This window comes from Hoplias malabaricus, chromosome Y (genome assembly GCF_029633855.1).
Source record: "Hoplias malabaricus isolate fHopMal1 chromosome Y, fHopMal1.hap1, whole genome shotgun sequence".
Lineage (NCBI taxonomy): Eukaryota > Metazoa > Chordata > Actinopteri > Characiformes > Erythrinidae > Hoplias > Hoplias malabaricus.
Window position 1 is genome coordinate 21892818 of NC_089820.1, and position 27693 is coordinate 21920510.

Here is a 27693-nt window from a genome sequence, read left to right on the forward strand (position 1 = left end):
AATGAGGAACGTCCGCTGTTTGAATTCATTTGCATCCATTGTTGACAGGTGTTCATTTGCACACACAGCTTGTATAATCTCTATAGACAAGCACTGTAGTTAAGATGAGACTTACATGAATGAGCTTAAAGTCACCATGCCTAGTGCCAAGCATGGGCTATAAACTGGTTCATAGTATAGTACAGTGTAAACATCAAGTAAACTCAGCCCAGTGTATCTGCTTGATGCTGAATATCTCACATTAAAAAAAAAACAATTGCCTGCATCCAAGCTACTGCTTAAATTTTTATATAATTAAATATTATTTTTAAACTTATATGAAATTATCTAAGGTGATATTTGCGTATAAACAATTACTTTTATTAATTACTTTAATTAATTTTAAAAGTCAGTCAGCTTTATTGTTATCACAGATGTGTTGAGGGAGAGATGAAATGTAGTTTCTTCAAAAATAAGTTATATATTTTTCAGCACTGACCTGTTTTTCTCAGCGCAGCCTCAAAACAAACCCCTGTAGGCGGGACTGTGACTCCATTGGCAGCAGCACTAAATGATGGACAGCTAAGTCTGGCTGCTGATTGGCTAAATAAAAGTAGCAACCAATGAGAAACGCTTTCACTGTTTTGGAGTCGTGGCGTATCTGCGTGTCTCAAGCAAATCTTGGTTTTAACATTCATTCATTATCTGTAAGTGCTTATCCATTTCAGGGTCATGGTGGGTCCGGAGCCTACCTGGAATCATTGGGCGCAAGGCGGGAATACACCCTGGAGGGGGCGCTAGTCCTTCACAGGGCAACACACACACTCACACATTCACACCTACAGACACTTTTGAGTCGTCAATCCACCTACCAACGTGTGTTTTTGGACTGTGGGTGGAAACCGGAGCACCCAGAGGAAACCCACGCTGACACAGTGAGAACACACCACACTCCGCACAGACAGTCACCCAGAGGAAACCCACGCGGACACGGGGAGAACACACCAAACTCCTCACAGACAGTCACCCGGAGGAAACCAACGCTGACACAGGGAGAACACACCACACTCCGCACAGACAGTCACCCGGAGGAAACCCACGCAGACACAGGGAGAACACAGCACACTTCTCACAGACAGTCACCCGGAGGAAACCCATGCAGACACAGGGAGAACACACCACACTCTTCACAGACAGTCACCCGGAGGAGACCCACGCAGACACAGGGAGAACACACTACACTCCGCACAGACAGTCACCCGGAGGAAACCCACTCAGACACAGGGAGAACACACCACACTCCTCAAATACAGTCACCCGGAGGAAACCCACGTGGACATGGGGAGAACACACTACACCCCTCACAGACAATCACCTGGAGGAAACCCATGCAGACACAGGGAGAACACACCACACTCTTCACAGACAGTCACCCGGAGCAGGAATCAAACCCACAACCCCCAGGTCCCTGAAGCTGTGTGACTGCGACACTACCTGCTGCACCACTGTGCCGCCCTTTGGTCTTAACAATCTTGCCTAAAAAATACAGGTTAAAACGTGTCCCATATGGGTCCAAAACACAAGATGGCATTTAGGGTCCAAATACAGGACGAATGGATCGGGACATCTCTACGACCTGGAGCACCTACCAATTAACAGACTATGAAATAAGTCAGCTTTCAGTGGGCTGCATAAGGGAGAAAAAGTCAAAGGCACTAAACAAGATGTAGAGAATGCTCTGATATATTTTACCTGTATTGCCTCAATAAACAGATTTTAAAAAATCACAGACACAATTGTGAAAACGAACAGGGAAATTTGAGTACTTCTTCTGTGCCTGATTCTCATTTGAAGAAACATGTGCCCAAACTCATTCTGAACAGAGCTATTTAGACAGGGGAAGAATGGTACAGTGATATTTGGACTAAAGCATGTCACAGACATTTCATTAGGACATAGGGGAACTATGCGTATATTTAATTAAATGATTTAATTATGACTGTTTAATTACACACAGAAATAAGTGTATAAAATGGTATCCAGTAGTGGGAAAGAAGGGTTTATATTTTTATCAGAGTCATGGTCTAGGAATGATATTGACATATTCTGTGCAGGTGCATATTCCACTAATTTAAAAAATACAGTAAATACTGGAAGATTAATAAGCACAGAATAATCATTGGGCGGCTAATTTTTCATAGATTGCTCCCTAAAGAAATAAAGAGATGTGGGCTGTGAGGATCTGTCTGAGGATTTTGTTCATATCTGAGAAGTCCTTCCCAGGCTGAGTTTGGCTGACTTCACCCCTGGCTTTTCTCCAGCTTCTCCAGCCCAGAGTGCATAATGAAGTGCAGAAAGCCAAACTGATAGTGTGACCAAACCCTGCAGAAATCCACAAGAACACAGAGTTACTGGAGGATTTTCAAAGATCGTTCCTGTACTTTGTCATGAACTGTATTTACGAAATTCAGAGGATTATTAATGAGTCCGTCCTCCTTTTACTGCACTAATACCATCTACTCTTCTGCGAATACTGTATTTTATAGATTTAAAAAATAGCTCTGAGTTTAAGGTCAGATGCTGATGTTGGATGATTAGTTTTGGCTTAAAAACACCACACCAATCAACCCAAAGGTTTTGGATGGAGATCCATTACTCCACAGAACACATTTCTACTGCTTCACTATGCAGCATACTGGTCATATAGTGTATTTCAATTGTATATATATCTAGTACCAGACCCCTGCTCCGATTCAAAATAATCTACCAAACTTCACACCATCTGAAAACAAACGTAATCTTGACCTTTCACACCAAACTCCTGATGAGTTTACAGTAGCTGCATCTTAAGGCTTCCTCCCTCATGTGCCTTAAGTATGTGTGAGGTGGAAAGAGAAGTGATGTGTCAGCACAGTGAATACACATCTTCCAAACTGCCCGTGGCGAGAAAACAAAGGCTCTGACAGATGCCGGAGTGGAGATTTAATGAGCGAGGCGGTTGGCTGTGTATGTGCTGTAAAGCCAACAGGCCTCCACCCATCACTTCACTGTCAGGACGTCAGGATTGCTGAGGGGCTACAGCAGATTTGTTAGACTCGAAAGCTCATGGGTCACAGCTCTGCAGACTTCAGTGCTGTGCTTTTCTAAACACACCTGATTCAGTTCATCAGCCAACTGACAAACCCTTCATGAATTTCGACATACCTGACAGTTTAATATTCCTGAGATACAGGCACCTTACAATGATGGTTAGATCAAATTGAATGGTATGGATGGCAAAGATTTGAAGCACAATGTTTCAGTGCATTGTGATATATTCCATTTAATGCGTTTTGGTGAAGAAGCATAAATATTCTGAACGCCTACGTGAACAGAAATACATTTCACCGACTGCTATAACTGTAGCTGCTGTCAGTATAACAAAATGATTTGGCTTAGATACATACTAAAGCTATGTGGCTAATGTATCTAATATAGGGTGACCAGCTCTGTGATGGTGAAAAAGAGGACACGTCTCGGCGGGGGTGGGGGGGTGGAGTTTAGCTTAACCTATGTGTGCTTTACACCTTTATTTGCTACACAAAACATGGGAATTTCTTTTTTAATTCATCCGAGAACTTACATTTACGTTTCTGCATAGCTGCTTTGCCTGACGTAAACAAGGACTACTGACGTGCAGACTGACCAATTAAATGTTTACAGAGAAGGATATCGACCAATAACGGTAGCTCTACAGTCAGACCGTCCAATCAGAAGATTTTAGGCTTTCGCCACGCCCCTTCTCACTCAAGCGGACCAATCGGAGTAGGGGAGGGCGGGACTAGTTTGTGAATGAAACGCTTCTCGAAGTTCTATGTAAGCTCTAGAAAAACAACATCCCGGACGTTTGTGAAATTCCGCCCGGACATTTTTTAAGTCTAAAAAAGAGGACATGTCCAGGTAAAAGAGGACGTCTGGTCACCCTATCTAATAGGTAATGATGTAATGTTTCGCAACTAATTAGCTTTGTGCAAAATGTGCAAGTAACTCATCACAAATAATACATTGTTAAATGATCTTATTAATACAAAGTGTGTAAAGCTGTCATCCATAAGATTGAAAAAGTATAGCTGAAATACGTTTAACATACTTTCCTCCACCCAGATAGCAGACACATTTGGGCCTTATCTTTGCCACTTACGGCTCAGTTATGGCACTGGCAAGTGGTTTTTGGGCAAGACGTAGGCCAAATATAAAGAGCAGGACTTGCCTTTGTTTATGACATGTGGTGTGGGCTATGTCAAATGTGATTTGGCACAGATTTGTTCGAAAACACACCTGACATCTGACTTAATACAATGCCCCTGTGGCTACGCTGACGCAGCCAGATTCACCCTGAATCAAAGGAGGGCCAAATGTGGACCATTGAAGAATGGCAAATGTGCCACATTTGGGCCAAACATTCATTGGTATCTGTGTAACATACAAGTGTAAAAAACAGAAAATCCAGGCTGATTTAGACTAATGAACCACTCAGAGCAGTTTTAGGATTACTGCTGATAATAGGAATGCTCATTACACTTTGCCAATGGGTGGTTATATTTATGTTTATGGCAAAGTTACAATTTTAATCATGCTACAGAGAAAAAAGGATAGAGCCTCGTCCATGGTCTCTTCTGGCTGTAAAGCTGTCTTCCTGCCCAACCCACTGCTGTGAGGACGGCAAGCTGTAGACTGCTTGTTAGCATTGTAAACAGGGTGCAAACCAAGAACTAAACTTTTCACCATGGCTCAGCTGATTAACCACCTTTTGGGTAACTGGGGAAATTAGCAAACCTTTACTTTAAGTAATGACATGAAAGTACATTATTTATAGATTGCAGTGCAGCACCATCTGTGTGAACGCAAGTGCCTATTCTAGTGTGGATCCACAGCTATGAGCAGCTGTGAAAACAGCAGTGATTTATGGTCACACCTGTGGCCAGTTAATGAGGCGAAGGACAGCGGGGTACTTCAGTCTCTTAGACATCACGCTCTCGCTCACCTCATTCTGCACTTGATCTTGTTGTTGTAACACTGTCTTGCTCACAGAACAAGTCCAGAGTTTGGCATGTGGGCCTGAGGCTGTGGGCCAAGGTCACACGTCCATCACAGATAAAGACAAAACTAAAAATCGCTGCAGCCGTTTTGACAAACGCTGTCTGAAAGCACCTGTTGTTCCGCATATAGGTTTTCACTTGTTGTTAGAAAACACTGAAATAGAATGAGATGGCCAGTGGCCTGCTACAGATGGATTACAAGAGGACATCCACATGTAGAGTCACAGGGGTATAACATTCCACTAAATAGGCCATATATCAACCAAAATTAAGGCAATTTATTATGCTTTTGATGTGCTTTATAAACATGGCTTTACTTACAGCGCCACAGCAATAAAAACAGCCAGTTTAATTCTAACCACACACAATGACCCTACAATCCTAAATCATTGTTTTTAATGTGGTGTAGCTGTGCACTGTGCAGCTGCTTAAAGGGATAATAAAAGGATTAGGGAAAATGAATGAATTATGAATATTTTTGGTAAATAAGCCCAAACAAGTCGTATAAGCAGACTGCATTGGAGAAAAACATTAATGCAAGAAATATATAAATTACAGATCCTTCTATTTTGAAAGAGTTCTGTTTTGAAAGCAATGAATCTACTGCAGTTGTCTGAATCAGTTTTGTTGTTTTTGTATTATTGTGCCCTCTGGGAACATTGGTACTGATGGTATCTGAGTCAAGGCAAAGTAACCACTTTAAAGGCACTGACAGTAGTAGTCTTCATAGCACAATGCTAATACTGCTGTCCACACAGCTGGAGGTTCAACGCCCTGCTTGGTCAAGAACATGCTATACCAAAAACAGTCGTTGGTCAAGACTCCTAAAACTGCACTAGCTTAGCTCTGTAATGTGATTACAACTGTTTACTGCTCTGGGTAACAGCCAAATGCTTTTGTTGCATTCGCCATGATCCCCACATGTCAGTGAGGAATTAGGGGGCATGACCTTGTAGAGCAGTTCCTGGTGTGCCCCATGTCCCCAGTGGAGAGACTGTGCCGTATACGTTGTGTAGATGTAGTTGGCTAGCTGATAGATTTTGTCTTCACCTCCTTTGACACATTTGACTATGCTATGAATGCTATGTTTTATAAAAACACAGGAAATGATAGACATTGTTGCTGGTATATTTTCATATGTAAAATAGCTTGCATTAGCAGAGCAGAGAGAACAGGCCCAAGATAAACAGGCTGAGATCCACAGTTTGTTCTAAAACAGAGCCGCCAAAAATGAGAGCGAGAAAGAGAAAGTTGCTCCACGTTAATTAAACAAAGAAGTGGTTAAGACCACACAAGAATTGGGGGAAAACCATAGTTGGAACAAAAACCCCAAACCATAATGAGAAAATGTAGACAACAGTGGAATATACAGAGGGACAAGTCAGCGTGCATAACATGGTGAGATTGCTGATTACTGCAAATTTTAATAAAGAATATTATGATAATTAATTTTACATGTTGCACAGCCTCAGACCACCCACACTCCCTCGCTTATATAAACCCTGAGAAGATGGCCAGACTCCCAGCACTGGAGGGTAGAAGGAGTGATCAGAAGCGAAGATAAAGATAATGAAGTAGTACGAGAAAACATGGATCTGGATGACACAGAAAAAAGAAAAAGCAGACAGTACTCAATCAACTGGAACTGGAAAGTTCCTGGTCATATCCCCTGACTGGCAGGAAAATTAGGGGCAGGGGGAGTGAAAGAACAACACTGTCTCCTCCCTGACTTCATGCCTAAGGTGACATTGAACAAGGTACCAAGTACCCAAATGCTCCCTGGGCACAGAGGGGTCGCTGCATGCTGCCCCAGGTGTTCATTGACCCTGAGTACTTATATAATTATCATAATTGTCATTGATATAAGGAAAACAAACCGTTTTCTACACCATAATGAAACTAAATACAACAAAATACGAAAAAATGAATATGAATATGAATATGAACAAAATTATTTTTTATTCATGCTTCTGGCCAATTATGGGTCGGGCTGCAGATTTTAGCCAGAACCGGAAGTGTTTAAAGCTAATAGCAAAATAGCTAATTTTGAAACGGAGGAATTTATTCTGCTGGTAAATTAAAAATGAGCACACTTGACCCATTTCACGATTTAATTAGAAATATGGCCAAGGACGGTGCAGTATATGCTGAGATTTTTACCCAGTAAACAAGGAACGTCCCTGGACGTTCAAAATAGGTCTGAAAGTAGTCTGTCCGTCAAGGACATATTTTAAACGTCAATGGACGTCCAAAATCCATCTTAATAAGTTAGTTAAGTGGTGACCAATCGATAACGTCAGTGGACGTCCAAAACGCGTTTTATACAAGTAATTTATTTCGAGACCAATTAATAACATCAATGGACGTCCAAAATACGTCTAATAGTCGTCTTTTCAATGTCTGTGTTTGGACGTCTTTTCAACTTTCATTTTCAACCTTAAGAGAACGTTGATTAGACGGCAGTCATTACGTTATTTCAACGTTGAATCAACGGCTAATTGTTTACTGGATATGTACATTGTGAACATGGGTGTCTGGAGAGGGTGTCCTCTCAGTAGCAAAGTTTGGAAACCGCAACAGAACGGCTATGTTGACAGATAGCTTTATCTGTTATCTCCCTGTAAAATATAAATTTATAGTGCACTAAAATCAAAATATATCCGATTCTAATACTCCCTGTATTTGTGTTTATCCCCTCTAAAGGGACCATTTGGAGATTGGGTGTTCAAATTTCAAAGCAGTTTTAGCTGATTTCAGACACAAGATGGCGCCAGGCCATTGTACTCAGACTTAGACTCGTTAAAGCAGTTTGCAGACAACCGCTCGTCTATGATAACAATATGGAGTTTGACCCTACGATTTGATTGCATTCAGCTACTCCAACCTTAGAGAATTCAACTGCTGGTACTGGATTAATAATTTTGCATTATAAATAGGACTCCAACTTTTCCCAGACGTATGTTGATGCTTTGTCCTTCCACTTGATCTAAAAGTGGAAGTCCATATTTACAGATGAACTATAGTAGTGTTTTTGTATTATTATTACTTTTATATACCTCTGATTATGGCTGTGGTTATTAACTGGTGAGACTAGAGAAAAAAAGTCATAAATCAGTTTATGGCAGTGGAGCGCACCTTCAGTTACTACTTCAGGAACTACCAGAGGCCATTGGTGATTTCATCACTCTCATACTGGTGTGTGTAGGCCCTTAACAACTCAAACTCAAAGAACAGTAAACAATGTAGTAGCACAGTTTAGATGACAGACACTCTGTTGGGCAGCCTAGTGTGTTTATCATCCACCCGAGGCTTTTTAATTATTGGGATTAAAACTTTTGCATCTCTGCATGTCAACACTGTGTCTATTGTGCAGAGACAGGAGTCAAAACCCATCATTTAATGTCTATGAAAAAATCGAGACTATGACTGTAGCTGCTGTCAACAATACACCATGAGTCATGAATCAGTCGACACGCCGTACCATGTTGCCTTGTTTTGGGTGTAAACTCTTGGGTGTCTTTGTCCTGTGGAAAGCAGAGGAGGGGTGTTGAGTAAATTACAGTCTGGATCAAGCCTGGTAATTTACGATTGATGAAATATGACACTGCAGTGTGTTATCGGCAAACCTGCTTATTGTAATGCAGTGGCTGATTCACAACCACATTCACTACCACAGGCATTGTATTTAAACCACAGGCAAGTAAGTAATGGAGAATAATGCTGATCTTGGATAAGTTTCACCTTTCAGATACTCATGAATATAATTACGTGAATAAGGACAAACTGATCCTAGAGTGTTCTCACTCCTAATTGCTTAGAAAAACAGATTTCTTTAATATGCATTGCATTAAAGTGATCAGGTGTACATAGAGAATCTGCTTCATTGAGTAATAAAAGCTTATAGAGTAAGAAAATCAACCAAATATGTTTCTTAAATATTCACCCTCATCAAAAAGGAATTTCATGGTAGTGTCACTGTCAATTTGCCAGTGGTCTACCACTGAAACTCATCCAGCCAAGAGTGGATCTGTGGTTAGAGACTGACCATAGAATAAGGGCTAAGTTATAGCTAATAAAACCAACAGAAGAGACTGGACGATCAGCTATGGGCAGCTACAGTGGAGGGGTTTCTGTGGAAGAAGACATGACCATGTCCGCCTCCACCCAAAAAAGATTAGTTCAGCATTGGACCTATAATCAGAACCTAACCTGTGGAGACTGGGGTTGAGAGTGGAGGACAACACACGACAGTCTATAATTGTACCATTATCTGGCAACCTTTATGGATGTGTTATTCTATTTTACTTGCAATGCACAGTTCCACCAACAGATGGCGCGAGTGTATAATATTAGCATATATGAAGTTTAATATTTGTAAATAGCAATCAAGCTAAGTGTTGTGTGATAGAGCAGCATAACTTCAGCGCTTGTTTAATATTTCGCTTTTTTAAACCTTAGGCACTACACAACACAATATGCTGACATTAAAAATAATAATAATAATAATAATAATAATAAAGTAAAATTACCCACAAACAGCTTGACAAGAGTTATATAATCCATGTTGGATATCATCATTTGAAGTGATTGTTAAAACTGAAGAAATCACTCAAGGCCCCACCAGCCACCTAATGATGGTGTGAGTTACAAAGGGGTCCACGTCGCTCCTTATCCACAGCCTCTTCAGATCAGTCGCACCATTGTTCATTATTGTAAATGTTCACTCAATAGCTAGTGTATAGTTTTTTTTTATGTTCATCACTCATGCCTGAAGGCTTAATGGGTGTGAAGCACAGGGGGACATTTTCCAGAGAAATGAGGAATCTATTCATGAGGCATATTACACACACAAAACTGCAGTATATGAAAGTAAATACTACACCACACCACACAATAACTCGGTAGTTGAATATTTAACAATAGTTCATTATCTCTGTTCTCTGCAGTAATCCACCTAAAGACATAAACCAAATATGTATAGTGCTCAGGATTTGTACAAATATGGGTCATCAGATCACAAAGGATAGTGTGTTTATGGTATTACCAGTCATTCACATATTATTAACTACATAATGCTTTCATTCCCATTAAACTAATTCTGTTTGCTGTTTACAGTAAGTCAATAAGTAAGTTAAGTTCATTTAGAAAGATTACACTAGTAGATATCTATATGAGGCCAAAATTCTGGGTGTAAAGTGGCACTGCATGTTGTGTTGCTGCCACTCCGCTCCAGAACCTTGGTGTCCTGGGTTCAGTTCTCACCCCTGGTCAATGTCTATGAGTTCAGAGTGTTCTCCCGGTGTCTGCTTGGGTTTCCTCTGGGTGATCTAGTTTCCTTCCTCTGTAGGGCAATTGGTTATGCAAATCTGGCACAAATGTGAGTGAGTGGCCATGTGTGTGATGCCCTGCGATGAACTGGCACCCTTAGAAAGGTGTGTTTGGCACTGCACCCAGCGATTCTGGGTAGAGTCACTGTGACCCAGGATGAAGTGGTTACAGAAGATGAATGAAGACTTCCGACATTATATTTTGAAATATGTGGTATTAAATGTCAAGGAAATAAATTATTATTTGGACATAGTATATCAAATAAATATTTTTTGGAGATGTTTAGATGTATTGAGATATAAGACCGAATTGTTTAATGCAGTTATTAAAGGCAGACCTGTGGACAGATATGGAATCTTTTAACTCAAATGCTGCTGGAAATGTAATGGCTTGAGGCCATTTCCCCCCCTGAGTATCAGCTCTATACCGCCTCCACCAGACAGAAACACCGTGTCGTTACCCACACACACACCTACATTGTTGCAGTCCTCCCATTTCCTACGTGTGTGTGTGTGTGTGTGTTCGTGTCTCTCTGCTGAACGGCGGCTATGCCGTTTAACGTTGTCGCTTCTCTCCGGACTTTATCTGCTTCACCTCACTGACGACGGCTCAGGTTCTGAGGTAAATTTCACTCGTTATTTTCTTACAGTTGATGCAATGGCAGTGTTCCGGGTGCTCGTATCCCACACGTTTCATTAGTGAAGTGAACCAAATGAAGCATTGGCTGCGTTTGTCGCTTCGTTTTGCCAAGCGACAACACCCACATTTTACACGTTTTATGAAAGTAGACGTTAAACGGTGGCATTCGCTGTTTAAAATTTGAATTACAACGGTCGTTCCGATTGTTCGTGTTTGGCGTGCGCGCGGTGTCGTGTCTGTAGTGAGGTGTAGTAGCGGCTTGGTATTTTCCTCACACAAATACCCAACGAAACGCTTGGGGAATACATTTTCGTAATTTTTCGCCACGGAGTTTTCAGTTATCCCGTTGGTCCTCGCTTGTCTTTAACTGTTTTAGCTGAAGTTGCTTTGTTGTCTGTCTGTGTTGTCTAGCTACACTGGAGGGGGATACCCAAACCAAAACCTAGACTAAACTGACTGACGTTGGCTAACGTCGGTGATTGTAAAAGAGGAGGGTACGCTTTCCTATTTTTCATCCTCATTTCCCCTGAAACATCTGAAACTGTCTCTCCGCTTCCTCCAAGGCGACTATGAGAAGGTTTCGCGAAAAGCTGTCATGAAGCAGGGCGGCTGCTTTGGGAATCCCGCTGTTTAGGAAGCGCCCAGCACCATCAACACCACCACCATGACCGTCTTCAACCAGGAGAACGTGGAGGATTACTACGACATAGGAGAAGAGCTTGGGAGGTACGTTTTGTTTTTGTTTTTTGGCCATTTTTGCGTTCCCTCCTTTAGCTGGCACAATCCAGACGGGGCGTTGACTATCAGTGGTATCATTTTGGGGAGATTTGGTCTGGTCCTTTATCATTTAAAGCAAGTTAAACCTCGTAGTTTAGTCTCTCTGGTCTGGAGCTGCTCTTTACCTGCGTTGAAATGTGCTGCTGTTGTTATAATCATCATGTAGTGGTCAGTCCCCAGAGGAAAATTGTGTTCCTCAAATGGCACTGGTTCAGATTTCTTAGAAAATAGGAAATAGAAGCACTAGAGTAGGTATGAGACTGATATAAGTTGTTATAGTTACTTGTTGCATGAAGGCTGATTAATTGAAGATAAAATAGTGAGTCCTTCTTTAGTTTATAACCAATCAGATAAATAAGTGTTATTATCTTGGCAAATCTAAGCTCAGTGTACGACTGGCAGCGGGAAACTTTTAATTTCTGTGCAGATCACTGGGTAGTAAACATTGCGCAATTTTAAAAGGACTACCCTTAAACACAAGCACAATTCATGCCTGTCAGTCACAAAACTCTTCTAATTTTACAGCCAAAGTGTGTGTGATGATCTTCTGCTTGGAGTGGTCATCCAGGAGCCGCACTTGTCAAGTTGGCGGTCCACTCACGATGACCCTCAATTTACACAGTCTACTTCATAGCAGTTAATTGTCAGTAAGATTACAGGCATCATCTTGATTCACCGCTTTGGCCACTTGGTCCTTGTGACTCTCGATATAAAGAGATTTCATCACTTATGGATGAGGTTTTTCCAGCTGCATGCCATGAGGATGCAGAATCTCATTGACTGCCAGGCATGTGGGTGGTGTTGCTCAACACAGATGAGTGTGCTCACTGTGTGGGCTGCAACGAATTTGACTCCTTTTGTGTTTAAGAGAAGTGATTTATGTGCCAATTCTCATGTAACAGCCTATAGAAGGAGGCAAGTGGCTTTCATGCCCTATACATAGTTTGATATGATTAGGAGATATGTAGGAGAGATTGTGCCTTTCCAATAGAGTATACGTAAAGGCTCTTGAGGAGGCTCTTGTCATCTTGACTTCTAAAAAGTGGAAGCTTATGTCAGTCAAGCTGCACAGATTGCATAATCGATCCAGTGTTGAAGTGGGCATATAGAAGGTGGGACATTACTTTGTTGTAATTGCTTCGTTCAGTTGGTTCTGTAATCGAGAAACACGTATAGGTATATGATTCCACTCAGAAGGAAAGTAGTAACCTGACCCACTGTCTTCTTGCTCTCAGAGCTGCATGAGTTAATGACAAAATGAGTCATTTAGGGGTGTGCAGTATTCCTAATTCAAATAAACATTGATTATATGCTGATTTAAATTGATTCATATGGTTTGCATATATGTTACTGGGTCGTGAGGATGCTTAATTATTATTATTATTATTATTATTACAACATTCGATATCCGATATCTGCTGCACTCTATTGGACCAAACGTTATTTGATTTAGATGAATATCTGTTTGTATTCCCTACAATTCATCTCATTAAACTGGTATTGGTTTGTGAATCCTCAAGCAGTCCTTTGACTGAATGAGTCAATTTATAGATCTTAGTGCTGACACTTTTGTCTTGCTCTTCTGACCAGGAGATGAGTGAGCAATCAGTAAAATGATGCCAGAGCTTAGCTGAGGATGAGTGGGTTCTTCAATCAGTAACATCACTGAAAATGATCAAAGAGTTTTCTCATCCTCGTTGTTAAACACAGGTATGGAATACGAAGAGTAAGGCAATGTTTACAACTGTTTCAACTGAGGAATTTGATTGGATATGATACATGCCATGAGTACTGATACAGAGTATCTCAGCACTGGGATGTTTAACTATAAATGTATCATTCTGGGGCGTCACGGTGGTGCAGCAGGTAGTGTCGCAGTTACACAGCTTCAGGAACTTGGATGTTGTGGGTTTGATTTCCGCTCCGGGTGACTCCTCTGTGAGGAGTGGGGTGTGTTCTCCCTGTGTCTGCATGGGTTTCCTCCGGGTGACTGTCTGTGAGGAGTGTGGCGTGTTCTCCTCGTGTCTGCGTGGGTTTCCTCCGGGTGACTGTCTGTGGTGTCTGCGTGGGTTTCCTCCGGGTGACTGTCTGTGAGGAGTGTGGTCTGTTCTCCCTGTGTCCGCGTGGGTTTCCTCCGGGTGACTGTCTGTGAGGAGTGTGGTCTGTTCTCCCTGTGTCCGCGTGAGTTTCCTCCGGGTGCTCCGGTTTCCTCCCATGGAGGAAAAAAAAAAAAACACACATTGGTAGGTGGATTGGTGAATCAAAATTGTCCGTAGGTGTGAATGTGGGAAGTGTGTGTGTTGCCCTGTGAAGGACTGGCGCCCCCTCCAGGGTGTATTCCCGCCTTGCGCCCAATGATTCCAGCACTGAACCCACTGCGACCCTGAACTGGATAAGGGTTACAGATAATGAATGAATAAATGTATCATTCTGATTTACAGGTGCGTTCTAATAACCGGGCATTAAAAAGTATAAGGATGTTTCAAATAGAGGCTTTACTGCATCAACAACTGCCTGAATGGGTTAAAATCATTATAGAGATAACTGCATTAACACAGTGTATCTGGCCTGTGGTGATGTAGGCTTATACAAAGTAGCACTCTAGTGAACAGGCAAATGTTCATGTGTTGCTTAGTTGTGGAGCACCTAATGTATGGTGCTTGTACAACTGAGGTATAAAAGCAATATCAAACACAAGTTCATGCTGATACACAGAATATTGGCACAGCTGCTGATGACCGATCTCAGCCGTGCTCACATTCAGAGTAAAAGCACTTCTGTGATATTGTTTAAGCAACCTTTAAAGGCCTTGTCACATAAACAGAGAAGTATTCACTGTCATTGATTATGCACCAATACAATAACCCCTGGTTCACACCAGCTGAACAGAACTCCCATTTATGGTGCCAAAATTACCACTCCCGAGCTTCTCATTCAACTGGATTTGCCCTGATTGGCTCTTCTGCTTTGGCTTTGATGCCCCAACTAAGTGGTTAAACCCGATCCCCACCTCCCACCTCCTCCCCTGCACAGCACTGAAGCGTTAAATAGCCTCACATCAGAGGGTCCTTTCGTGCTACTTGGGCTTTAGGGTTAAACACACAGACCCACTCTACGGGCTTTAAGAGACTTCAGCCAGGGGAAGCTCTAAAGGATAAAGGGGGGCTCTTTATTCTGCTAATGGCCCTGCTCCGGGTGGTCCAGCCTTAGTTGGGGAGTACCGGCCTATCAGATGAATGGATATTGGGCACACAGAGGTTGGCATGTGTATTCATGGTCTAGGGCTGCGTTGCTACAGCTTGCATATTGCACTGGGATTTACCACCAGGAACGGACTGACTACAGATCAGGTTTTTTTAGCACACAGATGAAAGTTTTATTGAGTTGTGTAATCGCCTAGGAGGGATTTTATTGTTGAGTTGTCACTTTGTTGGGGGCTTAAATTGACTAAACCAAATTTAATATTGCACTGTTTCCTCACTAGACATTGGTACTGACCTTAAACAACAATAGATCTCACATTTGAATGCAAATAAAAGTGTTGTTAACTCAAAGGTACCTGAACAAATTCAATAACGCCTGGATGTATTGGTTGCTAACCACTGTTCTCATTACTCTTTAATTCCACACTCACCGAACATCCATGGGCTGAGGAGTGCACTACACCACTCTATACATTATACATCAGGAAATTGACCTTCACAGCAATGAACGGTGCTGTACCGCCTTTTATTTTAGTTGGCATAATTGTGGTTATGTGAAAGTTGTTTGAAAAATGAAGATGTACACTTTGAGAAGGCCATTATTGCTCAGTGATATGATGCTTTGTGTCATGTCACATGCACATTATACACGTACCTGCCTCTACTAAGTCTTTGTGATTGTTACTAGCCTATGTTGTTTGTGTGTATGGTGTGGGCGGTTGGGGTTCTTATCCCCTTTGTGTATACCAAAACAAAATGCTTGCTTTTTTATAAAGGATTTTCAAGAGGCTTTACAAATCATACAGTGTATCTGCGTTACAAAGATTTTATTATTAAACCAATTGTGAAAGTGATATGGGACAAAGAGGGAAAGCCTCATTAATATTCACGGCACTTCCTAATGCCACGCAGAAGATCCAAACTGTTTCCACACACTGACCTACATTGGGCTCCCAGTGTGACACACAGGAGGGTGTCCGTGGTGGGGTGCGCTTCTGGGCTCTAATACTATCACATCATTACATGAAGGGGAAACCCCCATCCCCCAAAAACACATTTCTGTCTGCAGTGTCATTTAGACAGACCATTAGAATTCAGCACCATGCGACATCCACTGCATTTTATATCACAGCAGTTTCACTGACTGGACGATAAGGATATAATATACCTACATTTACAAAACATACATCCAAATACACTGAGAAAGACTTTGACAAAACTGTAGTTGGTAAATTCTGTTATAAACATTTATTAAACTATGTTTTAATGGTTTGAAATGTATTATAATAAGTTGGTTTTGTAAATATCTTCTCACTTCATGTGTAATACTGTTGACCTCATTGTAGTTTGTACTTCTGTGTTTTGTATCATTTATAAGAATTAACTAATGAGTTGGCTCCAGTTCTTGTTCGTATATGTCGGTTCAATGTGGACTACGTTCTGTAAACGTTTAACCATCTGGTGAGCTAAACATTTATTTGTGTAATGGCAGGTTTGTACACACTGGGGTTAATATTAACTAGTTGGCTGGTTATCTGTGGGTGAGTGAAATTATACTGGTTTAGATATCAGACACTTTAAAGGTAGATGGAGTTTCATCTGAACTGTCAGTATTTAATTAAGTAAATAGGAGCCTAAGGCATGGTTAATGATTTAGGCTAGGTCTGATAGTGTGCCTGTTTCAACTGTCTTCTGAGTGCGTTGCTTGTGCTGCTGGCAATAATTCCTCTTGAGATCTGTGTGTGTATATGTGTTTGTGTGTGTGTGTGTGTGTGAGTGTGTATGTCACAATATGTGTGGGTGGGTAAGAGAGAGAGAGAGAGGGATGAAACGAGTGTGTCAAGTGAGAAATAAGTTTGCGTCCTGTGAAACAAGTCCAGTGTGAAGGGTAAGCTCTGACCAGCCAAGTGTGTCAAACACCAGAGAAAGGGAGAGGGAAAAATCCTATAACAACCTTCATTCCTGAGTCCTTTGCAAGATACACCACTTCCTCCACGTCCAAGATATTCTATGCTTTCCACAAACTTATCAGATCATCCAAGTTATCAAAACATATAAGTATTTAATCATTCAGCCACAATCTTTTTGTTGTTATAAGGTACGTATATATTTGAAGTTGTATTGTTTAACTACAAGCACTTGATAAGTAGGGAACTGTGCATTGAGACAACCATTTGGGCCACAAATGTGGACCACAAAAAAACCACTTCTGCTATAAAAATAATTTCAGCTGGTGCTGAATCCTAGCACAATGTTAGCTTTTGGATAACAGCAAATCACATGATGTTTGACTAGATTAATAACATGTGGTTGCTGACGTAAATTTAAATATGATCGGATACTATAAAAGTTATAAATGATAATGATATTGTGGCTCATCCCTGACGATTAATCATCTGTGCCCAGCCTTCTCTACATAGATTCAAGTTTGCATTCACCAGAGTGAAACCACAGCACCACAGGCAAAAAAAACAACCACAAGGCACCTGAAACCTTTTTTTTAACCCACACCACTCTTTTAACATTTTCTGTTGGTTTGTTGCCCAAGTGTGGAGGTGCACAGTGTAAACTGACAGCCTAATCAACAGAGCTGAGCACAGGTCTTTGTCCTGGGCTCCAGTCTACTGTGATTAATGGACAGACTGGTCACAAAGAGGCCGGAGACAGCTTCCAAGCAGTGTGTGTGTTTGTGTGTGTCTGTTGGGTACATGATGTATGTTGATTGGCTGTGATGAGATATTTTGTGCATGTTAAAAAATAAAAAATAAAAAAGACGACACACACACAAAGAGACTTCAATTTATTTCAGCAACAATAGAAAAGCAGAAAGGACCTTTAAACTTTTAGTGTGTTCGTATTGCATGTTTTTAAAGGGCTCATACAATGGAGAGCATTATCCTCTCTCTTTTGAAATGTGACTTCAGTGTAGTATGTAAACAAGGTTACAGTTAAAAACCTAATTTTTGATAGTTAGTCCATACGTAATTTATCACAGCCCTTTTTATGAATATTTAAATTATTTTTTAAGAGTGAACCTCCTGTGTTACACATAAAAACATGCTTCCAAGCAGATTAGGGTTAAGTGTTAACACAGTGATTTAGACTGGACATACAGGGGTTGGACAATGAAAGTGAAACACCTGGTTTTAGATCACAATAATTTATTAGTATGGTGTAGGGCCTCCTTTTGCGGCCAAGTCCTGCACAGTGGTCAGAGGGATTTTAAGCCATTCTTCTTGCAGGATAGTGGCCAGGTCACTACGTGATGCTGGTGGAGGAAAACGTTTCCTGACTCGCTCCTCCAAAACACCCCAAAGTGGATCAATAATATTTAGATCTGGTGACTGTGCAGGCCATGGGAGATGTCCAACTTCACTTTCATGTTCATCAAACCAATCTTTCACCAGTCTTGCTGTGTGTATTGGTGCATTGTCGTCCTGATACACGGCACCGCCTTCAGGACACAATGTTTGAACCATTGGATGCACATGGTCTTACTGGTGCAATGTGCAGTTAATGAAGATTGGCCACCAGGCTGCTCCAATTTAGCCATGAAACCTCCCACACTACAATGACAGGTGTTTCAGCTTCATTGTCTAACCCCTGTACATAGCATCTAAAAGGTTTATACCTGCTTTTGGATGAGTAGGCTACTGTGTGTTTCTGGAAAACTGTTCTTGGAGGTCTCAAAGTGGCATTTGAAATGCAGATATTTACTGAAACCCAGGGTCAGCTCTGTTCAATTGACTCAGTTGCTTTAACACATCATGTAGACATCATCACCTGTTTTATGACACAATCGCCTTCGAGCTTGATGGAGCATTTCCAAATCAGCCTTTTTAAAGCCTTGTGGAAACAGCACGTTCTTTTTATGACCTGAATTTATGTTCAGGCAAACTCCAACATGAAATGCTGCCAGTAACTGAGTGATAGGAAATAGTCCATTGTGGCCTGTGACAGTAAGTGATGAATTGTAATTGCAGTCACAGCCGTGGTGGATGTGGTCCGTCTGGAAGTGATGTAGTGGCCTCACTGTATTCTGCGGAACAAACAGTGTCTCCCAACTGATTTATTAATATTCAGTAATAGATGAGCTGAACGTGTTAATCTCGCCGTGTCTCTGGCAGGAGGCTGCTAGCTGTGGTAATCCTGTTGCTAAGCTACAGACAGAGTGAGAAAGTGGCTCTTCTTTTCTGCTACCTCCTTGTTTTGTAATTTTAGTCACTTTCTTTTGCGGTCAGTCCTTGTAATTCTCTTATAGACTAAAAATCTTGACAGTTATTGGCCGATTCATCTTCTTGTTGTGTTAAAGCCAGAAATAGATGGGCAGCCAGTGCTGTAGCACTATGAAAAGGACAGTAGCTAAGATTTTTGGAAATGGCCCAGCTCTGGGGCAGCTGATAGTATCAATGTTGATGTTCAAATTGAGGCTGAGGTACTGTGATTTTTATTTATTTATTTATTTTTTACATTTGGAGTCACCTAAGATGACACTCAGTGTCAAAGACAACAAAATCAAGCTTACGTCCCCTTCGTGTTTTGGCAGCAAGCAACTCGAAACCAGGTTAATGTCAGTTTCTGTCTCCATAGGTGCCCTTTTAAAGACATGACCCATAGGGCTCCACCCCCAAGTTGCTACGGTGACTGCTTTGTTCTTCCGACTGCTTTGAGAGGGTGTTTTGAATCTTCTTTCTTCTCAGACAGCTTTAACTGAAACAATCAAGGCCTGTAAGCTCATTTAAGAGTTTGACCGTGCTAAGATTTAAATTAGTTCTGCCAGTTTGATTAAGTTACAAATGGGATCTTGTGGGGTTTCTTTTCCCCTCTTTCATGTATAACTCAACGGTGGTTTTATATCCTAAGAAAAAGACATTCTACCGTTATGTCAAGGGTCTTTCTCAAGGATCAAAGACAAACACAAATTTCTTCTTAAAGGAACACTACATAGTATTTTTACCTGAAGATTACAGTTTCAAAACCATTGTTATAATCCACTGACTTGTAATAGGGTGAAATAAAGCTGCTGTTGTTGCTACAGACACTGCACTGCGCCCTCCACTTTGGGAACGGCTGCTTTAAAGTACTTGTTTAGAGGGATCTAGCGCACCCTAGCTGCTCATCTGCTAGGATGGTGAACTTAACACACTTCTGGACATTTCCATGTTCCCTTATTGACATTTAAGGAATCGAGAGCTAAAATCAACAAACAAAAATCTTGACGAACCTGTTGAAGTGTTTGTGTTAGTAAGGTGTCAGTTGTATGTCAACTTAAGTGTTGTACAGTTATTTACAACTTTATCAACAGCCATTTGTTGTGTAGTATGAAATGTTGTAGTGCTTGTGCTGCTTGGTGCAATAATATATCAGACATTTTTGATTTGGATAAACAGATATTATGATGATTAGGGGTGGGCGATGTTTTCACGATAATGATATCTTTGGCGATATGACGAAACAATGAAAAATACTTTTATTAATTTAACGTATTATTTGACTACAAATGTAATTTCAATCATTGAGAGGCACTTTCCATACCTCACTGTTCCTCATTTTTCATACCTCACTGTGTCTAAATGACTCATGTAAAGAACATATGCCATATTATGGCTAATTTCATGATGTCGTTACGTAAACGTGTTAAAATATCACGTTATTGACTTTTTAAAATCGCTTTAAAAACGATAACGATGTTATTGTGAATGATAGGAAATGGCCCACCCCTAATGGTTATTACAATTCAGTATCTTTTGGTAGAGATGTGACTTCTGTAAATATAGTAGTTGAAATTACCCTGTAAAGTCAAAGGATGTGACTGTGCACTGTCAGAAAGCATGAATGCCTGAGATTCATCAGAACACCATCAGGAATGTCAGCGATTGTTCGGTTTCAGTAGCATGGATAAGAAGGAATGTTTTCTTTCAGGTAGTGATGTCGTGATCAGATATGCTGAACAGGTGTGGACACAGATACTAACATTTATAAATGCACAGAAAACATGTCAGTATGATTAATCAGTCTCTATGCTGTTCTTTAGTTGTGAATGCTATAAAAATTTCTCAAACTAATTCATCTTGAAGAATGTAATTTTAAGGCACAGATATGTTTTTGTGTTCACTAGTTCCTTAACAGCATTGGGATTAAACTCACATCAGTATAAATACAAACATTGGAGATATCATATCTTAAGATGGCAGATATTTTGTCAATTGGGATATTCTAAAAAACAGTGGGCAGCATGGTGGCGCAGCAGGTAGTGTCGCAGTCACACAGCTCCAGGGGCCTGGAGGTTGTGGGTTTGAGTCCCGCTCCAGGTGACTGTCTGTGAGGAGTGTGGTGTGTTCTCCCTGTGTCTGTGTGGGTTTCCTCCGGGTGACTGTCTGTGAGGAGTGTGGTGTGTTCTCCCTGTGTCTGCGTGGGTTTCCTCCGGGTGACTGTCTGTGAGGAGTGTGGTGTGTTCTCTTTGTGTCTGCGTGGGTTTCTTCCGGGTGACTGTCTGTGAGGAGTGTGGTGTGTTCTCCCTGTGTCTGCGTGGGTTTCCTCCGGGTGACTGTCTGTGAGGAGTGTGGTGTGTTCTCTCCCGTGTCTGCGTGGGTTTCCTCCGGGTGACTGTCTGTGAGAAGTGTGGTGTGTTCTCCCTGTGTCTGCGTGGGTTTCTTCCGGGTGACTGTCTGTGAGGAGTGTGGTGTGTTCTCTCTGTGTCTGCGTGGGTTTCCTCCGGGTGACTGTCTGTGAGGAGTGTGGTGTGTTCTCCCTGTGTCTGCGTGGGTTTCCTCCGGGTGACTGTCTGTGAGGAGTGTGGTGTGTTCTCCCTGTGTCTGCGTGGGTTTCCTCCGGGTGACTGTCTGTGAGGAGTGTGGTGTGTTCTCTCTGTGTCTGCGTGGGTTTCTTCCGGGTGACTGTCTGTGAGGAGTGTGGTGTGTTCTCTCTGTGTCTGCGTGGGTTTCCTCCGGGTGACTGTCTGTGAGGAGTGTGGTGTGTTCTCCCTGTGTCTGCGTGGGTTTCCTCCGGGTGACAGTCTGTGAGGAGTGTGGTGTGTTCTCTCTGTGTCTGCGTGGGTTTCCTCCGGGTGACTGTCTGTGAGGAGTGTGGTGTGTTCTCCCTGTGTCTGCGTGGGTTTCCTCCGGGTGACTGTCTGTGAGGAGTGTGGTGTGTTCTCTCTGTGTCTGCGTGGGTTTCCTCCGAGTGACTGTCTGTGAGGAGTGTGGTGTGTTCTCCCTGTGTCTGCGTGGGTTTCTTCCGGGTGACTGTCTGTGAGAAGTGTGGTGTGTTCTCCCTGTGTCTGCGTGGGTTTCCTCCGGGTGACTGTCTGTGAGGAGTGTGGTGTGTTCTCTCTGTGTCTGCGTGGGTTTCCTCCCGGTGACTGTCTGTGAGAAGTGTGGTGTGTTCTCCCTGTGTCTGCGTAGGTTTCTTCCGGGTGACTGTCTGTGAGGAGTTAGTGTGTTCTCCATATGTCTGCGTGGGTTTCCTCCCACAGTCCAAAAAAACAAATGTTGGTAGGTGGATTGGCGACTCAAAAGTGTCTGTAGGTGTGAGTCGAATTTGTGTGTGAGTGGGTGTGAGTGGGTGGGTGTGTGTGTGTTGCCCTGTGAAGGACTGGCGCCCCCTCCAGGGTGTATTCCCGCCTTGCGCCCAATGATTCCAGGTAGGCTCTGGACCCACCGCAACTGGATAAGCAGTTATGGATAATGAATGAATGAATAAAAAACAGTTGTGAGAAAAGTTAGCATCTAATTTCATATGAAAAAAAGTACATAAAATGCATGCACATACATGCATGCATGTACATGCATGCATGTACATAAAATGCATGCAATCAGCCAAATATTAAACTGTCCACATTGTTTCTATGCTCATCGTGCATGTAGTCAGCTTCACATACCATAGGTGCACTTTGTAGCTGTATATTTACGAACTGTAGTCTATATGATGTCCTGCACATTATGCGTGTATGTGTTTCCATATACTTTCTCAGTGTTTTGTAGATTTTTTCCCCTCTGAGGGCAGCTGTTCTTTGGGTGGTGGATCATTCTCAACACTGCGGTTACACAGATGTGGTGGTAGCATGTTACCTCTTTTTTCTGCACTGCGTATTTTAATACAGCCAAAGTTTATATGTGAAGACCTGCCGCTTACTTTCTATTTCACTCATGTTGTGAAATTATTTCATCTCCTTTGCATTTGTCATTATCCACAAGCCAATTGAGCCCTTTCGCTATGCAGGATCATATATGTACATTTTGTATAAACCTCCATAGCTAACAATGGACAATAAACAACAGGTCTAGAAAGTGGAAATGGCTGATATGGGGTGTGGAAATTATAGAAGTGCTCAGTAATAATAAAGCTTTGTATAAAATAAAATGTGAAACTTTGTTTCAAATCATTTTCCGTTCCTGTGTCAGCAAAAAAAATCCAAAGAGCCATTTAGGCAGTTTTGATTTGTGCACTGAAGGGACTTTTACTTTTAATTAAATGGCAATATATTGATTTATTTGTGCTCTCATCTCTGATTGAAAAAATGAAGGTAATGAAAGTGAATGAACCTCACAAACATGCAAACACAAACAAGCCCAGACTAGCCTCTAAGTAGCATTAGAGATGGGCTCCTGCTGCTCCACTTCACGCTTCTCCAGGCAAGCCGTTTGTAAATCCCACCGTCCATCTCTGGCAAAATACGTTGGAGTGTGTCTACTCCATGCTCGCCATAGTGCCGTTTCCTTGGTTACTCCTGTGTGAGCTGTTACATAATGCACATGGCTCTGGCACCGCAGATTAGTGGGCTCCAGCTCTGTTCTCCCTGAACTGTCCACCCACAGTCATTTTCCACTAATGAACCAAAATGACTCACACATACAAACTATTAATTCAAATTATGCACAACCAAATGGACCCCTAAATGGGGCAGGTTTGTATACACTGAGCCGGAAAACTGGGCCCACTGCTGCCTTTAGATGTGGATGAGTAAATTGTTGAGTCGAATTCAGTTGAGTTGATTATCCCACTGCATCTGCCATTGGTAGCTCCAACGCGATGACTCTCCAGTTCTGTCTGATCAGATTTCATCTGTCCAATTAGATGATTGGTCTGTGGAGGTCTGTACTGGCCTAGCCTAATGCACTGCATGGAGGTTGTCTTGGAGGCTGCCACAACTTTATTTCTAGGAAAAATAGCTGCAGTTTAGTTGTATCGGACTGGGGAGCTGAAATAATATGGGTACAAATGGCTTGTTTATTATTTATCTCTGAGCTAGAAAATCTGTCTGAGCCTTTCCCAGACTTTTCCAACAGACTTGTATCTGACCCAAGTGAAATTCAATTTAACTAGAGGTAAAAGGCTTCCTGGTTTTGAATACAAATTTCTGTGTGCAAACGAATACTGGGCAATTTCACACTCAGGGCCTTGGGGCAAAGCCCCCTTGCTCTTTTAGAATACATGTCATGGATCTTTACTGCAATATTTTGTATTCATTACTGGCAAGAACATGCCTGGAATTTTAAGTTGAGGGATCTTTTAAATCCACTGAAAATACCCAAGTTCTACACAGTGAATCTTTATTTCCTTAAATGACCTATGTCATGCTTTTTCTTGTGTTTTGTTTTGTTTAGTTTTTTCCCCTATGAGAGTTTGACCACACTTTCATTTAATATTACACAGGCAGTTTTTGCTACTGCAAAGTTTTGACTGAAGTATGCTGTCTTACATGGCCTAATTAAAGATTGGTCTATACTGAAACACTGCTCCATATTCTTTGTCTCAGTCTTTTTCATTTTCAGCTTTTTGCATTTAATGCAGCCTGAAATGCTTAACATACAAACTCCATTTTAACAGCTTCTTGGCAGTGAGAAGTGTGCTATGTCCTTGATCAAATTTGTCATATTTAATACATTTACATAAAAAAAATCTGCCATAGAAATGCACAACAGAATGTTCAGAGATTCAAGTTCTAAATGTTATCAGTGATGTCATAATAGGCCACTCCACATCACAGACACCTCTTCTTGATTAAAGGTCTCAATAAAGGCTTGCAAATGTGGTGCTTTGTATGACATCACAGAAACAAGTGTTGTGCTGCTTAATATTCATTACAGTTTCCAAAAAATTTGCTTTTGTATTTTTAACCTTAGATGTATTTTTTTTATTCAGCAGCCATATTACAAATCAAATGTTTTATTTCATAAGTAGTGGAAAATTTGGGTTTAATTTGGGAAGTAACTCTTCAGTGAAGCTGAGAAAAATAATTTATCCTTGAATGGACCTTAAACTGAATTTGTTCTCTTGTACTCAAAGTCTGGCATTAACACAGAGAGTCAATAAAGTGGGGGTGGAGGGGTAATTGCTAAATGTTAGCTGTCGATAGATTGTATCTGTTGGCAGTTCTCGGGGCAAGTGGGGATGGCGGTGACTGCAGTATCCCCACTGTCAAAATGACTGTATTGATCTGTCCAAGGCCATCATTCCATTTTTACAATGGGCTCTACATGTGTACACTGGAACATGGGAGTGATCGTAGCAGCAGTGTGCCTCTGCTAATCACTGAAAGCATATTTAAAGATGCATCCCACTGAAATGTATTATTTCCATGTTTATAAGGCGTAACATCTAGATTCTTTTGGAGAGCAGCTGTGTTTCTGAGATATTTACATTCAGCCCGCTGCCTTTTCCACATCAGCAATTTACAGCATGATGAGAATTTAAGGCTTTTGAGCGTAAACATAAATCATCCGCTAATCCACCATAGAATGTTAATGTAGCAAATGCTCAGTATAGAAGTACATATTTAGAAATACAAATTGGCAAAATATATGATCTTCAAATATATGGCACACTGTAAACTGCTGAATGTAAAGGCAAATAATGGAAAAGCATTATACTCTCTAATACTTAGGCCATATATTCTGCTGAAAAATAAACTCTCTTTGTCTAGATACCCCTGATGAACATGGTTTCATAGTCATGCTTTACTGCTTCAGTTTCCAGTCCAAACACTGCACCTTTGTTTTTTCAGTCTCAGAAGGGAAAATGTTATTTTTACCATTAGTTCTAAAACACTTGGCCAGGTTTGTGCTACTGGTATCAGGCCACAGATAAATTATGCCAATTTTGAGGAAGAGGGCTCTTTACAACACAGATCAAACTAGCTAATATAACTTTGATGTATCCACTTAAAATCATTATCACTTCAGTGGTACTCAGGATGTCTCAGAAGCAATCACTGTTAGCTCATTTAAGACCTCAACATGGTTCCTAGAGATTTCTTCCTGTATTCATTCCTTAAAGCTTTTTAGACCTGTCATTTAAAATGGGACATGTGCCAGATCTGTGATTACTTTTTGGACTGCAGCTATGTAAATAATGTCTAAATGAGTTAATGTGGTGGGTAGTTTGTTGAATAAGGAGCTGGTTTCTAGAGACCTCAACATTTTTCATAGGATAAACTGTGTCTGTGGTGGTACCTTTTGCTGTTACTGTGGTGGTATCCTCAAGCCTAGATATTAAGTACTTTTTAGTACTTTATGTTGATTTCATACACAGTATTTAGTCTCCAGTACCATTAGAGAACACAACACAAATATATTTAAAGGAACATTTACACTGTTTTACGTTTAGTCACAACAATGTGTCTGTTCTGTACCTTTATTTCTGAGAGTGTATGTTTTAATGTTCTTTATCTATAATCTGTGATACCTTAGGCTAGCTGTATCTCTCTAGCTCTATTGTGAATACTGCTGATTCTGTATTAACTGACAGTTGTACAATATGCAGGTATTTGAACTGTGTAAATGAGTTATCTCTGGCTCTTCAAAGGGGCGAATAGAATTATTTAAGGTGTAGAGACTGAACAAAAAAGGCTGTCTTGGGCAAGTGGGCGACTGTTTCTTGTACTAAGCTGATACACATTTAAGAGAAAATCCTGGCAATATCAAATGACATTATGTAATGCAGCACTTTTGAACTCCTATAGCTGTTTGTGTCAAATCTGTCTAAGAAGCAGAGTTCTTGAGATGTGGAAGAATGTCATGAAATCTATTAAGACTCCCACTTAGATTACTCAGCACTGATTTTGCATTCAGTGGCTATATTAACTGCCTACCTACAAACCACTGGGTAAATGATATGTATGAAACTTTACCAGAAGGTCATTTTGCCCATCCTCCCCAGTATCTGCTGTTAGCACTGGTCTGTCTGACCCTTTATCCTCAGTTCACTCCTTGGCATAGCCCTGCGGTACCTCTGTCAGCCAAGCACTAAAAACTACTCTTACTTCATGTAACTAGGGCCAAAACCAAACCAGCCTTTGTCTTTCTGTGAAGCCTTAGAAATCGCCTGTAGTAACTTGGCAGGGAAAGTCCTTTGTCTCGGATTTGCTGCCAACAAGCGACTTTCGTTTTTTAATTAATCGTGTCACTCTGGAGGATGAATGGCGCAGAGGAAAGATCCGGAAATGATGGGGTGTTGAGACAGGGCGGCATTCCCAGGTGTTTCCTTTCTGTTCAATGTTGTGAAGAGTAAGGTTTCGTTTCATCTGTGGAATAAAAGCAGTAATAATCCTCAAGGCTGTGTAAAGGATCCTCTTTAGAGATTCAAAATGTAGCACACATCAGTTTTGGGTCTGTGATATTTTTGGGGGTTGCTGAGTGTAATGTGGGGGCTGGAGTTGTGTTAACCAGCAGGGCACCCCTCCGAACTGC

At 41.3% G+C, this 27693-nt stretch overlaps 1 protein-coding gene across 2 annotated transcripts in view; it reads left to right on the forward strand.

Moving 5' to 3' along the window:
- Positions 1-10167: 10167 nt before the first annotated feature.
- Positions 10168-27693, forward strand: part of LOC136678062 (death-associated protein kinase 1-like) — a 75411-nt gene continuing 57885 nt past the window's right edge. For both annotated transcript variants that reach the window (XM_066655862.1, XM_066655864.1), the window contains exons 1-2: positions 10168-11006; positions 11588-11750. In XM_066655862.1, the coding sequence (XP_066511959.1) occupies positions 11689-11750 (62 nt within the window). In that variant the 5' untranslated portion in view covers positions 10168-11006; positions 11588-11688. The remainder of the gene's footprint in view (positions 11007-11587; positions 11751-27693) is intronic.